Source organism: Platalea leucorodia, assembly GCF_965183815.1.
Source record: "Platalea leucorodia genome assembly, chromosome: W".
Classification (NCBI taxonomy): Eukaryota; Metazoa; Chordata; class Aves; order Pelecaniformes; family Threskiornithidae; genus Platalea; species Platalea leucorodia.
Genome location: NC_138859.1, coordinates 38363622 through 38381767, shown reverse-complemented (window position 1 = coordinate 38381767; position 18146 = coordinate 38363622). Strand labels below are relative to the sequence as shown.

The 18146-nt window shown below is 35.3% G+C and overlaps 1 protein-coding gene across 1 annotated transcript in view; it reads right to left on the bottom strand.

Moving 5' to 3' along the window:
• LOC309601852 (nipped-B-like protein) overlaps window positions 1-18146 on the bottom strand; it is a 170092-nt gene that overhangs the window by 91521 nt on the left and 60425 nt on the right. The window contains exons 2-7 of the mRNA XM_082335051.1: window positions 15639-15782; window positions 13349-13514; window positions 12052-12182; window positions 5791-5890; window positions 3991-4142; window positions 2768-2928 (exon numbers count right to left, since the gene is read on the bottom strand). Coding sequence (XP_082191177.1) covers window positions 2768-2928; window positions 3991-4142; window positions 5791-5890; window positions 12052-12182; window positions 13349-13514; window positions 15639-15702 — 774 coding nt within the window. The 5' untranslated portion in view covers window positions 15703-15782. The remainder of the gene's footprint in view (window positions 1-2767; window positions 2929-3990; window positions 4143-5790; window positions 5891-12051; window positions 12183-13348; window positions 13515-15638; window positions 15783-18146) is intronic.

Here is an 18146-nt window from a genome sequence, read left to right as displayed (position 1 = left end):
GAATGCCATCTTACTTTTACAGTTAAGCAAACTAACACTTCATATTTATACCCTCCAGCATACACACATTACAACTGAACAAAATCTGCAGCACTCCCATTGCAGCAGCTGAGATAGACAGATGGCAACTACACACTCCCTCTGACAATGGCCAAACAGCCAATTTCCACATGCATAGCAGTAGACTAGTCATCGTACATGTTACGCCTTGTGAAGGCATAGTTCACACTGCTTAGGGAAAAGGAAAAAAAGTTTGATATTTATGGACTGAAGGTGCTTACAAGGCAAAGAATATAAATCCGTAAGAAACCAGATTTCATCAGTTTCACCATCCATGGGCACTTAGAAAACAATTCTATTCCATTCCCCCCCCCCGAAAAATGAATCTAAAACTCATGCTGTGCTATTAATTACACTTATTTTTGCACTCATGTGCAATGTAATCTAATATTCAGATTCAATGCAATAAAAAGAACTATACCTTAAACTTACATGTGTTTTATTGCAAGTCAAAACTAATTAATTTCCTGATGTACGAGATACTCGTTTATTTAATACATTGAAATTATGGAACTGATTTTTTTCAAACCTGACTTATCTTTGAATTGTAATAAATCTCAAAAACCCCTAAATATGGGGGGGAAAGAAGCTTAGTAACTTTTTAGTATATATGTTTTATTAGGACAGGAGAGGTTCTCTACTAATTGTCAAGGACACAGGCAAAGCCGCCTTTTATTAAATTAACTAAAGAGACTAACTAGGTAAATGACCTTTCAGGTACACATGCCATTCCTACCATAGCTGACAAATTGTCAGAAGTGCTCATTTACTGTTTCCTAGTTCAGAACTTCATCCAATGGTGAAATGTAAGCACGAACTAATATTCTAGGAACGTTCTCAAGTTTATCAAAAAATGGTCCTTAAATTGAGTACATGCGCAGCGAGCCTTTAAGGGTATACTTGCTGATTTTGCAAAATCATATATTGCAAATACACAATATCCTGTAACTATTCATAATTTTTAAAGCAACAAAATCCTAAAACTAAGAAAAAGACTAAACAATAACTAAAGTTTTTAAGTTTTATGATTTAATAATCCTCATTCATAACTATCTATGCCAAAGGTCACACTGCTTCTGAAAAGGTTGCAACATTATGATTAAGCTTATTATTCATACACAGATGCAAAGCTTTAATTAATCCAAATTCTTCAAACTGTTTTCTGCATGATAGCTACTAAAATCAGATTTTTAAGGTATAATTACTTTTTACCTTTAGTATTTCTCCAATTAAACCAAACAATGAGGGTATGTTTTATGTTTTCATATTCTGTCAGCTTTGAATGAGTTTCATTTCTAAGTTCTCATGAACTAGGATGCAGTTGCATTGCTTGGATCACAAAATTAGGGGTGAATATTTTTAAATACTTCCTCTTTAAACACTGTGAATTAAATTATCCTAATATTAAAAGTTTTCCAAAAATCTTGTCTTAACAAAACCAAGATTCTCTTAAAAGTGTACCGTTAACATAGTTGGGGGATATACGTACACTTAATGCCAAGAACAGCTTCTTATTTTGAAGAATTTGCATTGCTGAAGCAGAGACTGAGAAAAACATCTGATGATTGTGTATTATGATAGATTCCTTCATTACAAAACTCTCTTGTTTAAGATACTACTTCTTAGCTAATATTTTTAATCAGCATAATTCTTGCATTTAAAAAAAAGAAGACTAATAAAACTAATAACTCTCTTGGAGTTCTAGTGTATTAATCCTGGTAAGGGATTTAGGGAGCCTGGTGTTAATAGTACACTTGTTGAATACAACACCCTTTTTTGCTTCCACAAACTAATTTAGGAAGACAAGACTTGCCCACAGTTTTTGTAAGCTAAATAAAACACACACACACACACACACAAAGGCCTACTTGCTACCAGGTTTTGATAAGTTTTGTAACTACTGTTATGTTGTAGGCATCACTATAACCACACTGTTCAAAAAGCTAAAGTCAAAAAATAAAAATGAAACTTCAGTGCTCTCCCCTTAAGAGCTGTTAAGAGACTGTGTGCCAAACTTATAAAGAAGAATCCCAACATGCTTCATCCACAGGATGAGATGCTCATTAAGAACAAAATTAAGAAGTTCAAAACACTGTGACAGAAAGTTGCTGGTTTTTTTCCCTTTACACTCAAAATTTCAGAAAGAATTTCTCCCACGTGAACTAAAGTCACTAAGGGAAAACTTCTTATAAAGAAACCAGGTTATAAAAGCGCATAATAGACCAGTAAGAAAAAGCATCCAAAGTAATTTTTGCCTTTGTCAACACTACTATATTACCCAATAGGTTATTCAAATATGTCAAGTCTAATTGACAGTTATGGGGAATCTTCAGAAAGACAAGTTAACTATAAACCTGTTTAGAATCTAGTATTGTTTGCATCAACATATTGCTACAATAATGGCAGAGAAACTTTACCATTTCTTTAAAATAAACTCACATGAGTAAGATTTTTTTAGTTTTCATAATTTCATCAGAATCAATGTTACAAACCATTCCAAAGGAAAGAGAGATCTAGAAAAAATTAAATCTCACACATTAAAGTTGCACAGTTGAGTGTACACATCTGAAACTGAAATAATTTTCAGTGGTTTTATACATCAACAACAACATAGTAAAATATCTGACTTCTAAGGCAACTAAACACATACTTGCTTTATCATAGTAAATATTTGCTTTATCATAATAAACTGATCTAGGTAACATACATCACTACTTAGCCTGTGCACCATCTGTAGGTAGTCTTCATTTGAGCCATGTCTAGAATTATCAGCATGATGATTAGCTGAATTTCCAGACAACTGACTTGAAACTTTATTTTCATGGAGATTCCTCATCCCAGCTGTGACAACGGGACTGGATACTGAAGCTGAAATACAAAAAAATATAAATAACTATACTGATATATTCACACAGTCGTTAACTCTAAAAAATTTCACAGAAAACACCATAACATTGGATATTAATGAGTTGGATGCAAGAGGTCTGGAATCTGAACAAGAATTCAACTTTCTTGATTGAATCCTTTTGCCACAAATACCTTGAATAAAATTAGACATCTAAGATTTGAATTTTCAAGAGGATTTAACAACTAAATTCCATGTACAGATTAGCCAAGCTTCTCTCCACATTTATCCTAATTACAGTCAGTATCATATTCTTATAGGTTATAGACAATTTTATTTTCCTCTATATAATTTGTATTCACTACCTTTAGTAATTTACAAGGTATTCATGGACACACAACATTACATACAGAACAGCTATATAAATTCTAAGCACATTGCTAAACTTTAAGAACAGATGATTTAAAAGAATCCAACAAGAATTCTACTTACCAAAAAAAAAAAAAAAAAAAAAGCCTAGATACTTAACAGTGTTCATGTTGTTCAAGACTGTTTGTAGAAAAGGGAAGAACAAAGAAATCCATTCATTCTGAAGGTCATCTTTGCCAGTTACTGCATACCTTGAGCATAATTCTAGCCAACTTAGTCTAGTCTACACTACAAAGGTTTGGTAAGGCTAAATAAGCTGGCAGCAAAACTTACGTTACACTGTCAAAAAATAGGTTTTCACTAGTACAGATAAATGATTGCCATGGCTAATAAATAAGTGTTTTTTGGTTGTTTTGATTTTTCTATTGTCATGTATACGTGACAACTATGCAAAATGGGTGTACATAGGGGAGGAACAGTGTAACATGAACACGTGTTTTATTTTTTCTTCTTCCCTTTTTTTTTTAATAAAGTATATAATACCACTCTGTTCAGTCAAGAAAGCAAAGCTTAAACATACTCAAAAAAATCCCTATCAACTCAAAGATTTGCATTAAGCATGTGACTCCTTCAAAGAAATTAGAGAGCCGTGAAACATGAACATGAAGGTAAAGCTGACATGAGATAGGAGAATAAAATAAACATCACAGACTTACCTTGCTGCATCTGAGGATGTGGTGTATAACTTGGAGGATGTGAATATGGCATGTATCCTGCAGGACTTTGAGGAGCATATGGACTAGGCACTGGACTGTTCTGTTGTGCCAAAAATCTGTTACCAGAGCTTGTCTGTGGTGGCACAAAACGGCTAAAAATAAAATAAAATAAAAAAAATTTAAGTTGGAAAAGCAAATTTAGACAAATTTATTCTTTCTTTTGGAATATTATACCTTTGGAACATTATAACTTCTGTAAGAGACAAAATTCCAATGCAATCAAGAAACCCCTTCAAAAGCAGTATTTTAAACTATCGATACCTTCCCAACTTCAATTATTACTTAAGAGCCACAGCTTGAGTACTGCATTAGTAAAAGTAAAGAACAGAATAAAAAGCATTCTTAAGACCTCCACCTAGGGAAAGGAAACAATGACAGAAATATTTATTAAAATAAGATCTTCAGGTTTACTAAAACAAGATATGCATTTTCCAAAAGTTAGTCCTAGAAGTTTGAATGAAAGTGACAGCTAAGGTTTAATTATCATATAACTAGCTCGCTAGGATTAACAAGGAGCCATCTACTCTAAATAGGATTTTTCCAGTAAGATTTCAAAGAACTTAATCTAACAGAACTATACTGCCAAGATATAGGAATGTGATAGGTAGGTAGGTAGGACCTGACCCAAAGTCCACTGAATACAACTTATTCTTTCACTGGCCTTATCTTAGACTCATCGGAAAAATAGGAAGCCATAAAAATAAAATAGGCTTGTGAAAATAATACATGTACATTATAACTTACATTCTTATATCAGCTTTTCAAAATAAAAATAAACCAAATAAATACTTCAGAAAGTACAATACATGCTTTCAGTTCTAGATAGCAACTCTATGAAGGTAAGCTTCCATAGAAAGAAATAGCAAAGTATATAACACAAGGATTTTGCAAGGATTTCGAGAAGACTTAGCACATTGTAATATTCACAATTCAAAAAACCTTCTTCAATATCACTTTAAGATATAAAAGTAAAAAAGTGTACTGTTTTTTGTGCAGATACAGAGCATTTCATTTGCCAAAACAATTACACTAACTTGAAGTGAAATAAGTTTATTTTAATAATGATATCTAATAACTGCAGATGAAATCTGTTAAAGCCCAGTAACTGGGTTGAAGCTACATGCAGAACTCTCTTCTAGTCCAGAGTACTTTATTATATTAACAAAGGCCTGGATTATAGGTACATGCTACTTGCCGACACTCAAAGTCTGAAAAAGAATCAGAAAGTTGATGAGGAAGCTGCTGGAAGACTGGACAAACTACTGAGCCTATCCGTCTCTGAGCAGCCTTTTGTATAACTGTTACAGCAGTATTCCATGCTTTTACAAGCCTTTTTTCCCACCCTCCTGTCACATTGGTACTGTTACACATGCCGGAACACATAGCCTCTTCTCTCCTATCCTCCTGCCACCACTCAGCCTCTGCTACAGGTAGAGAAGAGCTGGAGGAGTGACAGGAGGCAGGACGATTCCTTAAGCAGGAAAGAAAGTTTGCCAAAATTATGGGAGGGAAAGAGAGCAGGGAATCATGACTAGTCCTTTAGAATACAAAGATTAATTCACTAACAAAAAGATGTTTCTTTGCCAGCTGAAGAAACTCACCCTGCTGTCAGACAAATGCAAAATTTGTCTTGACACTGATCATCTTCCATTCACATACTTGCAACAAGAATTGACTGTCACTGTAGGTAGAATTTGCATTTCACTGCCCATCCCACCCCATTTAAAAGAAAAGCATTACCTGGAAGGGCTATGTGAGATAGTGGTTTGTTGATAATTGGAAGATGCAGGACTACCACGCATGGAATTCTGAGAAATATTAAACTGCGACATCATCATCCCTATTAAGAAGATAGCAGCATTACTTTACATGCATTTCCTTTTTAATCAATGAAGTCTCTCATTTCAGAAATTATTATATACAAGGAGATTATAAACTTTACAGTCATTAACATCTTCTACCTACAACTGTTAGAAAACATTAAAAATAAATCGATTCCATGTAAGATGTCCATTTTACACCATGACACAAAAAGAGTGTTCCCTAAAGCAGTATTAATTCGATTATAAATATCAACGGTAGTTCCTTCCTCTGTTCCTTAGAAAAAACCTGCTAGCAAATAGAAACATTTTATAACAGGACATATACTCCATACCCCAGGATGGTGTGTACAGTACTCATTGTGCCAATAAGTAAAAGATTTGGAAACTTCACAGCAAGTCAGAAGAACACAGAAAACTTATCTCCCATTTTTAGAACAAGTACAGCAAACAATCATCTCGGGCTGAGCGGTGCAAGATATTCTCCCTGCTCCCATAACGTCTTAGTGGTTCCTTTCTACCCAGGGACAAAAGCTTTCTATTCTACCTCCACCATGCTTATAAGGAACGTTATCAAAGAAGGTGCTAAAATATTTTCAATTGCAAAGAACCACCAATATCCCACCTGTAGACTCCTACAGCCTGTAGATTCCCATAGTCATGCTTTGGAAATTCAGGAGTTGTACTAGATGGCAAGCCACAAGTACCAATGTGCTTGAAACTAACTCACATATTTATTAGGGAGAATTTAAAGGAATCGTTTTTTTTTTTCCTCTCTTCGATACAGGTATAAAGAATTTCCTAACCACCACATGACACTGGTAGTTGAAGTGGTGCATGTACACAAAAACTTATATGACTTTTAACCAAGTGATTTTAATGACAGAATTGAATGTCTTGCAGCTAAAACAGCGTCAGAATTCACGTGCACACTGCAGCTTGGGAAGCCACAGCAAGTGATCCACAGCCATGGGTAAAAGCACATCAGTAATGCAAATATTTTAAACAAAAGGTTAGACAGAAAGCTGACAGTAGTCCCCAATCCAGAGTGTTTGGGAACCATCAACCCTTGAATTACTATCACCGATTCCAATTACTGCAATATTCACACAAGCAAAGCTAGTTTCAGAAACCCTCCCTGTAACCCTCTTTTCTCTTCCCCTCTCCCAAGCAGAGAAGAAATGTGATATTCCCCCAGGAATGCAGCAGTTACTACCTCCCGGTAGGTATGAAGTGCTGCATTCCAAGTACATTAGCACATGAAAACTAGCCCACAGCAGGAGTGAAAGTCCCATGTAGTGCTGGAAAAAAAGAAAAAAAAATAAAAAAAAAAAATCAGAGACCTCCATACTTCAGGACAGAGGACATCTCATTGTCCCGAGTAACAGAAGGAGACTCCTCAACTCCTGCAAAATTTGTTTAAATGGACACTGGTTGCCTCGCACAGAGGCAAGTGAGGAAGAAACTCGCGGGGTTTTGTGTTGGAGGCAGCACCCGGCCTGCCCACTGCCCACTTGCCTCTCACAGCCACTACTACCTAGCCGTGGTGAGAGTTAGTCAAACTACTAACCCTTAACATTCATGTACAGAAAACTGACAGAATGTGCCCGTATGAGTATGAACTACACAGGCGAAGTTTCATTTTATGCTTAAAGCAAAGACTGCACTTTTAAAATACTTTAAAAACATATCTATTTGTTTTCTCCTCCCTAAATTTAAAACACGTTTTGAACCACAGATGCAGTAGTTTTTGGTTTAAAAGAATGACAGAAAATATATAAATGAATCCATTTTTAATGCCATTTAAAAAACCCTAAAACAACTTCTGTGGCAAACAGTTCTCACCTCTCTATCTCTGTTGGGGGGGGCAACATGGGGGACGCAATCTAGGTAACTTAAAAAAAGAAACAAAACCCCCACAACCCCTCCTTCCCCCCCCCAAAACCCAACCAACCAACAAAAAAAAACACTTAAAAAAAACCCAACCAAACAAACAAAAAAGCCCCACCACAACAGTGTCTCCAAAGTTTCCAAACAGATAATAAGTCTTCCTAGTAATGATTTAATGAGGAAGGAGTAAAAATAAGCCCCAAACATTTAGTCTAAAAAGGAGTTGAAATTAGTCTGTGGCCTTTAACACTAAAATATCTTCTTGTACATTTTTTACATTGTTGTCATATCACTAAGCAGCAGATTTATGGCACTGCATTTCCATACCTTAAAATACATAAGAATTTCTTTTAAATGGAACTTGAATTTTGATTGTTGGCAATGTTCAGTTTTGAGAAAACATCATCCTAGTCATAACATTCCTAGAATGAGTTTCCTTAACACATACTCCCAGTCTTAACTATAATTTTCTTTTTGCTTGGAAAAAAGTGATATGCATAAATCCATTTTAGCATTCCTACTAAATGCCAAAGAACACGCTATGTAAAAACACAGCTGAAGATCACAGAAAAAGTCTTGTACGATTAAACTGTATTACAGCATCATGCATGCTTAAGCTAGGACAGCTCACCAACAGGTGATTTTTCAGTTAAACGTACACTCTTATTGAAAGCGTACATCTACAAAGTTTTTCCCTTTTACAGGCACATGTGCACTTGGATTCTTGTATAAATGAAAAAAATTATCTAAGTAATTGACGTTTATGTAAAGATGCATAAGATATTAATCCTCAAAAATGCACAAGTTGTGGTAAATAGTTTAAAGTGAATTTTAAGTCCTTTCTGCACCCTAAGCTATGCTATGAATACTAACCTATTGCAATACATTATTTTAGATGATCTTCCAACACATATCTGCTGAAACACAAAGCCAAAGTATTGAGAGAAAAAAGAGAATAGATTATTATGAAAACTGAAACTAAATAATATCTTATTTTTAAATAAATAAAAGAAATCCACTTCACTCATACACTATAAGATGCAATACAGATGTAGTTGAAAGATGGCACCCAGAACTTTCTCTGTCATCTGATAAAAAAGGTCTAAAATAAAATTAACATGCTGCCCTTGTACAAAGTTAGGCCTGATGCCACATGGTGTTGTGACTCAGTCTGTTCAGACAACCTAATAATAGAAAACAGTCTGAAAAATCTAACTAAAAATCTAATCTGTATGAAAACTGTTTCAATAATGGGACTATTATCAAAAGACAGGGAATAAGAGTTTGAACACTGCTACTACGTTACCTGAAATGAAATATGCCAGCAATTTTGGGGGGGGGGGGGGGGGGGGGGGAGTGCACCCAGGACACAAAGCAAAAAAAGTGTCCACATAATATATCTTTCTTGCACTATTTGTTCATCATAACTAAAACCAATTCTTGCTCTAAACTTAGTGTTGAGCTACAAATCAATATGACCTTGGAAAAAAAACATCAGCACAGAATTCTGCTTGTGCTTTACCTTATACTCAAGAGATCATGGTGCAGAGGCCCACCCCAGGCTGAGTAAATAGACAGGGAGTCCCACTGCCTTTGTTCCTTCTCAATTCTGGGCATTACAAATACTGGATTACAGTACCCAGCACTGACTTCACCGCATGCTGGGCTCAACAGAAGGCAGAAGGACAATATTCAAAAGGAAGACAGTAAGGAAAGCAGAAGAGATGAATTTGAAATATTAGAAAAGAACCTAAATTTCATTCTTCTAGCTGGCAAAATGCATTACATGAGATCTCTACCAAACCCCCAATTGTTCTACAAATCATGACTCTACAGAGATTAAAAAATCTCTTCAGAAAGCAGAAGAAAACCCAACCTTTGCTGCCAGAACACATCAGTATATCCTCCTTTAGCCTTGGAGATCTGAATGTGATATATTAACAGCTAATAAGGCTACCACAATTTGCCAGCATCTAGCTTAAAGATCCCCCTATTCCCAGGTAAGAGTGTGGCCTTTTTCCATAGAAAATAGTCACACTTGTCTAGCTTTTCCAAACATTCATTCTAGGGCTGCCGCCTTCTCAAAATACTTGGTCTACAGCTATGCTTTTCCCCTCTTCCCCCTTTCTTTCAATTTTTCCAATTTCACACTTACATTGCAATGTTTGCACTGGTACAAGTATTCAGAATTATGTAAAATAAAATTAAACATTCAGGGAAGTTTTAAAGTCTGATCTCTTCTGGTTCTCTGAAACCACTTTGTTAACTTTATTAAAATATCATCAACTATTCTTTTAAGTTTCATGTTGAATTTTTGTCCTGGTTTCGGCTGGGATAGAGTTAATTTTCTTCCTAGTAGCTGGTATAGTGCTGTGCTTTGAATTTAATATGAAAATAATGTTGATAACACAACAATGTTTTAGTTGTTGCTGAGCAGAGTTTACACTAGTAAAGGACCTTTCAGCTTCCCATGCTCTGCCCAATGCACAAGAAGCTGGGAGGGGGCACAGCCAGGACAGCTGACCCAGACTGGCCAAAGGGCTGTTCCATACCATATGACATCATGCTCAGTATATAAACTGGGCGGAGTTGGCCGGGGGGGCAGTGATCGCTGCTTGGGGATGAGCTAGGCATCGGTCGGTGGGTTGGTGAGCAATTGCATTGTGTGTCACTTGCTTTGTATATTATTATTTTTATTATTATTATTACTAATACTACTATTACTACTATTTTACTTTATTTTACTTCAATTACTAAACTGTTCTTATCTCAACCCACAAGTTTTCTGACTTTTACCCTTCCAATTCTCTCCCCCATCCCACCAAGGGGGGAGTGAGCGAGCAGCTGTGTGGTGCTTAGTTGCTAGCTGGGGTTAAACCATGACAACTATTTTTAATTCTGTACTAGTACCTTCCTTCAAGCATAGGCCAAAGCACATTTACTAAAGATAGAGGTGCTTTTATTTCATTAAGGATTATTCTTAACCTATTGAACCAAGCTGCAAAAGTGTTTCCCCCTCTGAGGCACAGAATTAGCAAAAATTAGAAAGAAATTAACTCGCTTTATCTTCTTTCTTTCAAAAGCCTCTGCTGGAACAAATAAGTTCAAAAACAATGTCTCCCTTTTGCACTGGCAAAAAAATATTTTACTCTACAAAACTGGTGGAAAACTCTGATTCAAGCATATATTCTTTGTGGAACCACTCTGCAAACTGGCAGGACAGTCACAACTCTTCCCACAGCTGGAAAAATCATACTCTGCCACGGCTACCACCAAACCCAGAATCTGGAGACTTTTCAGAGCTTAAATTTCAGGATATATGTATCAATGAGCTACTAAATATTTAGCACTGCCTTTCACATTTTCATTCCAGGAAATTTCTGCATTCTTTCAAGGAACATTATGTGTTCTGTCCTTAGCAAGTTCTTTTCAAATACTGTATGGCTTTTTACTCACTAGCCTAGGTGAACAAATCTCATTTTATTATTTTTCCCCTCCAAAAACACCCTACACTTTCTATCCCCCGTGGACTCCAGTAACACATCTATATCTCTACAATTCTAGCAAAGCTTTATTCTCACACTGCAAAACTCCTGGAAATTCTCCTACTCATTTCATAGTTTAGTATTTAAAGAAAAGATTTCAGATGCAAATAAAGAAGTCTTCAGATCTACAAGTAGAATCTGTCTGATTAATCCTTTGCTTGGTCTCTCCTCTTCTCCATCTTTGCTATCCAGCAGTACATCTCACTAAACCTCAGGAAAGAATTAGCTGTCGAAACAGTAAAATCTGTAGGGCATCACAAATTGCTGTAAATAGGAATGGCAGGGAGGAGCTGTTAAGTATGGTTCATTCAACTTTATTCCTTACCCCAGAACTATTAAGAACTACCACTACAATGATTCACTATAATAGTACAGATTTTCTGTAATATCAAGGCATATTTTCCCAACTTCAATTATTTACTAAGACAAACATATGAACCTAGCCATAAAGAAACTCAAATAAAATTACTTTAAAATAAAATCCAATCACTCATCCCAGAAATTAAACTTTGTAGTGAAATTAAGCATTATTTTTTACAAAAATACCCAGTAGAGTTTATTTCCATGCTTATTCTAATACAATCACTCTTAGAAGATGTCAAGATATATAGCTTTATATCATTATCAAATACAAGATAAGGCATAAATATCACAGTTGTGCTCCATATATATTTGTGGTTAGTATCAGTCCCCTAAACTTACAGAACAACATAAAACACAATCAATAAATAATCAAAAATCCTTACCGCTTTGTACCCCGTATCTGTTTTGCATGCTTTTCTCCCTGAAAACATTAGGATTCCTTGCCAGGATAGCCTGCAGCAAGACTGGTATATCTCCCTCTGGATCATCACTGCCAAGGTTATCTTTCAATTCTCTGGAATTGTGGAAGTAAGCAAATAAAGAGGCAAATGCATTTTCAAATTATAAGAAATCATGAGTCAAGTAAAAAAAAAACCAAACCACCAAACAAAAAAAACCCCAAACCACACAACCAAAATCAAACCAAACGAAAAAGACAACAATTTACTGTTAAAATAGAAAAAAAACAAGTCTGCAAAGCACTGTTCCTCTCTTGTTTAAGGAATGGAAGAAGAGGTATTCCAACTAGCCTTCAAAATTATTTTCTGTTAATAAGCACTTATATATACATGGCTGTCAGTTTCAGACTATTATAAAAAGTTTCTTCTGCCTACTTTTGTATCATGATCTTCTCCATAAAAGAACAATGCTTTGGCATAACATCAAGAAAGTATTATTGTAGTGAAAATAAGATATGTGTGAATGTATAACATTCAGGTTGCAGCCCAACACTTTGAGAATCTTTTATTTTAAAAAGGAAAATTGGCATATCTTTGACATCACAGGACTCCCTTCAAACCATCGAAAATGTAATGGATTTTCTATAAATGCATCCGTACTTTCACTTATTGTTTGCTTTGAGGACTTTTAAGAGCTACTTCCATTTGGTCAAAACAATTGATTGGAACATGTAGGAAAAAGACAGGGCTGTCAACATAAGGCAATTTTTAAATTGGACACCAGGGAAAAATGAAAAAAACAAAATATCTATTAACAAAAAGAGAATACGTTAGCATACTTGCTGGTTCAATTCTTAAAATATTTAAGTTCAATATCTAATCAGAACTGACATGGATCTCACATGGGTGTGTCAAAAAAGTATCTTTTTGTGTAATACTGGGTATATGATTTGTCTATGTGCATTATTAACCAAAGTGGAACACAAACAACTATTGCACAATCAATACCACAAAGTTTGCACTCCTAACTAGAAAGACTAGAACAAGTAGCAGATCTATTTAAAAAAAAAATAGTTATGCATAAGAGCTGTCGGACAATTACTAACATTCTGATTGACTGAAACAATTGACTCATACAGTGGTAATCTGCTAAGCAAGCCTAATAAAAAACCCTGCACGTTCTAATTTTCAGATTCTCACAAACACCCTTCTCAATTCAGCTCATTTTAATTTCAAGGAATAAGGATGGTGATCTGATATAGCTGAAGTTCAAAATACATACATGTGATCTGTTGACACCTGATTGAGACTGTGGATGAGCTGTGAAACCAGATTTTCATCCCTGCAAGCCAGAAGGCAGTTCACCTCTTCAGCTATCCGTCCATTGAAAAGCAGGCTTTTTGTTGTTGTAGCAGGTAAAGGTGATGGAAGAGGCAGCTGGTTCAAAACTGTTGTCAGAAAACAAAAAGGAGTTCAGAATCATTTCATGAAACACGAGCATACAAAGATGGACACCTTCTTACTCCCTCACATGATTAAGAAAGAAAACCTGACAACTACATTTGAAATATAGGGAAGATTTCTGGATATTTTTTTTTTAAATCATGAAAACAAACAAACACACACACACACACACACACACACACACGACTCTGTTTTAAACAAAGTAATGCAGTCAAGTCCATAAGTTATATTACTATATTATTGTAAATATTTATCTGTGCTAAGGCAAGTATTATGAATAAAAACATACTTTTAAACATTCCAGAATATTAAGTTATTTAATGTTATGGCAGTTTTCTCTTGGAGCTGAAAGCATGGATAAAGAGAAGGAAGGAAATGCAAAATCCTTGTAGTTGCACGCAGTACTGTAAGTGCACTGATCATATACTTTAAGTTTTCTACTCTGACCTTCATATTTAATTAGTGTTTCCACTTTGTATAGTGAGGGTAGATTAAAATAAAACAAAACAAAACAAAAAAACACCACCAAAAAAACTAAACAACCCAACAACCAATTTAAGCCATTAATTATATTCTCAGTTTATTCTTTTCCTGTTGTACTCATTTCTATGTAAGCAATCTTCTCAAGAAAAGGCTAGTATGATTGGTTGGAATGATCACTAAAATATCAATTCAGTCAATATACCTATTCGCAAATCTTGGTAAAAAGATTTTTTTAATGAAAACACCTATCACAATATTTCAATCAGATTATAAATGAGCATACTATACTTTCAGAGGGCATTCTTAGGTCTACAGGCATAACAAGGAAGTGTACCAAATAAGAAGCCTTGACCACATGATTTGGCAGGGCTACAGAGATGAGAGTAAGCCAGAAGAGGCCAAAAAGCCTGCTACATAGGAAAGTCACTTTCATGGGTCCATGAAAACAAGCTGACTCTGACTTCAAGTTCCCAAGCTGATTACATTAGAAATAGCTTCAGAAAAAAACAACTGTGAAAAATAATCTTTTGGCCCATTATTAGACACACATAATGATACATATATACACATATGCAGCATGTTCCAATTTAATATTTCAGAATACCAGAAAGACATGAAGAAGTGGTTTTTTCCCCTCGAATACATCTGCTTTTTTCACTGTAGGCAATTAAATTATACTTTCGGTGTCTCTTGGAAAGTCTCTAAATTTCAACAGTATAATAATAAAAACAAGAGAAGAAGCACTCGGGTCACTGAGTCCAATTATCCTCAGACAGACAACCGAGCTATAAACTCTTGCTTACGCTTTATAAACAAGATGCATCTTTGTCCCAACTTCTCTTATTGGAATGGTTGTTCTAGGACCTCATTATAGTAATGATTAATCTCCTCTTAGTTTCCACTAGAAGTTTATTTTTGGTCAGATTATAACCATTTGGTTTTGTGCCAGTATCAGCTTTTAATGTAAACAGTCCTTTTCCTTTCCTTGCATTTTGTCTTCCTGACGTATTTAAAGACAGCACACACACCTCATCTGCTCCTTTTGTAGGCTCAACAGACAAGAAAGAAGCCTCATAGGTTCAGCTGCTTATTTCCATTCTAGAAGCTATTCTTTCCACCTGTTAATTGGAGCAACTTTTTTGTACTTTGTCCAAAACTAAGGAACTAGGTTTCAAGTATATTTGGCATATTTCACATTTCATATTTCTCTCTAGCTGAACATCAGTCTAATCTTCTCTCTCTTCGGTGAAAATGATGATATATATGTTTTAGAGAAGTATTTTATCATTTATATGTTTTTCTTTATTTGTGGGGTACCCAGATATGTTACTGAATGATATTCCAAACAAACAATGAATTCCTATATTTTATGATTCAGGTTTACTTAAGGGTTTTTTTTTTAACCTACATTTCATTTCATGTTTAAATTAGCATATGTTGTTTGAATATATTTTTAAAATTCAAGCAATGACAATATTAACATTTTTAATACCAAATCTGATTTTGAACAGATTTACTTTTAAGAACTTTAAAAATAAAACTATTTTTAGTATTTTGAAAATGCAAGTATTTACTGAAGAGGTAGAAGGGAACATAGCAAAGACGAAAAAAAGAAGAGTACTTACGGTCTGTAAGACTAGCAATCCCTGCAAGAGTAGTGATGGGAACATGAGGCATATCCCCATTCATCCTGAAGTTCTGGGATGGTAGCGCCTACACAGATATTTTAGTTCAGGTGCCAGCTATCATTACTTCCCATCTCTCAAGCACTAAAAAAAGAAAAAAAAAAAAAAAAACAACAAAAAAACAAAACAACAAAAACACAACAACAAAAAAAAAAACACAAAACCAAATTAAAATTCTCAGTTTACTTAAAAGAATTTTAAATTCAATAACATAAATGAAACACAGACCATAACCACAGCTGCATACTAAGTAAATTTTGTCAAAAGCGAGTAGAACAATGTAGAATTTAAATATCAAATGGCATTAAACAATCAAAAGTCAAATTTTTGGTCTTGGCAGCAGAGCACTTCACCAAAAAAGATGCAAGATAAGGCAATCAAAAGAAAATTTGCTCAGGTTATGCAGTACCAACTCAAAAACTGGTAACAAAACTTCTGTTGGTTCACACTGCAGTGGACAGCACTTAACGCATAACCAGTTTAAGTAATTAGCTGCTATATTCACTTCACAGTTTTGGAGAAGGAAATATTTTTCATATAAGAAGCTAGCAAAAACAAAAGGAACAATTTTTAGATGCAAAAGTCAAGAAGTAAACAAAGTGACAAACACAAAATCTTAGTCACCGCTGAACTAGCTCATTTATTTCCTGTAAAACAGCACAGCTTATATTCAACTACTGAAAAGGAATTTGTTCATCCAGTTTTCACTAACTATAAAGATCCCAATTGTAAGGAAGTCCACATTATTAAAACAAACAAACAAAAAAACCCACCAAAGAAACCCCACCCAAAACCCCCAAAAAAGAGATCCCCACAATAATTTCAACTGCAGTTCCAAAACAACAAAAATTTACAAAGATCACACATTAAAATCCACTATTGTTATACTAATGAAATGACAAAAATTGAGCATGATATTTTCTGAAGACAAACAAAATAAAGGAACTTGATATATATACATTTACTTATTATAGACATGCTCCTATGTTAAAAGTTCGTGAAAGATATCTGTCAGCATTTATGTTGTCTACTGAAGATGCTGAAATCGTGATTTGCTTACACTTACTTTACAAGCCAACATTTTTGCAAATTATGTATACAATATATATAAACCAAAAGATCACTGTCATTTCCTTAGTAATTTTTATCTCATTCTTTCTTATGCCACACCAATGACAATATATAGGACACCACTACTAATACATATGTACAGATTCCAAGCAAGACAAGGAAACTGAATAAGTCTTTTTCCTGCTCAAAGTTTTCATGAACCACTGAAGTTAACTTTTCAAAGTTTCCCTATCTACACACAACTGAATTCTTTGGGGGGTGGGGGTGGTGACAGGGGACAACACAATCAACACACAAAAAACCCCCACCCAACAGTGAGGTTAAACAGAACTGAGTTGACTTCCTTTGCTGCACCTGCCACAGGCTCATTCCCACCACTAAATTACATTTGTTTATTAAAAATATAGTACAGTACAGGTATAGAAATCTAGTTAAGGAAACTGCTACAGATAGATATGCTGTGTGGGCTGTTGTGTTTGGGGTTTTTTTAATCCAGGAGAAAACAGCCTTCCAACACCCAGAGGAGTTTCAAATACTACTCAATACTGGAGTTTCTTTACCCAATACGAATACCAATATACATAGAAATTCAGTGATTTCTTTAGTTCCATAAATAAGCAATTCTTAAAGAAAAAAAAAAAAAAGTAACTTTTCCCACAATGAGTCTGCAACAACAAACCCACAAGAGCTAACAACACTTTTAGAATTTAAGTTTTCATTGAAAGATAAGTAGGTAAAGAACGCCTTTTCACACATAAGTTGTATGTACAAGAAAAAGGTCACGTCTGATGATCTCTCCTCTCCTGACTGAAACTGCATCAAAGCTGACTGAGGCCAGTCACTAATCAGTATTACTGGAAATCCTGTATATAACACAGAAACAAGGGGGGGGGAAATCTGTTCACTTTCCCTTCCTGATTGCCTGGTGTGCTGGTTTTGGCTAGGGTAGAGTTAATTTTCTTCACAGTAGCTAGTATGGGGCTATGTTTTGGATTTGTGCTGGAAACAGTGTTGATAATACAGGGATGTTTTCGTTACTGCTGAGCACTCCTTACACAGAGTCAAGGCCTTTTCTGCTTCTCAATCCACCCTGCCAGCGAGTAGGCTGGGGGTGCACAAGAAATGGGAAGGGGACACAGCCAGGACAGCTGACCCAGACTGGCCAAAGGGCTATTCCAGACCATATGACATCATGCTCAGTATATAAAGCTGGGGGAAGAAGGAGGAAGTGGGCGACGTTCGGAGTGATGGCGTTTGTCTTCCCAAGTAACTGTTACGCGTGATGGAGCCTTGCTTTCCTGGAGATGGCTGAACACCTGCCTGCCAATGGGAAGTAGCGAATGAATTCCTTGCTTTGCTTTGCTTGCGTGCATAGCT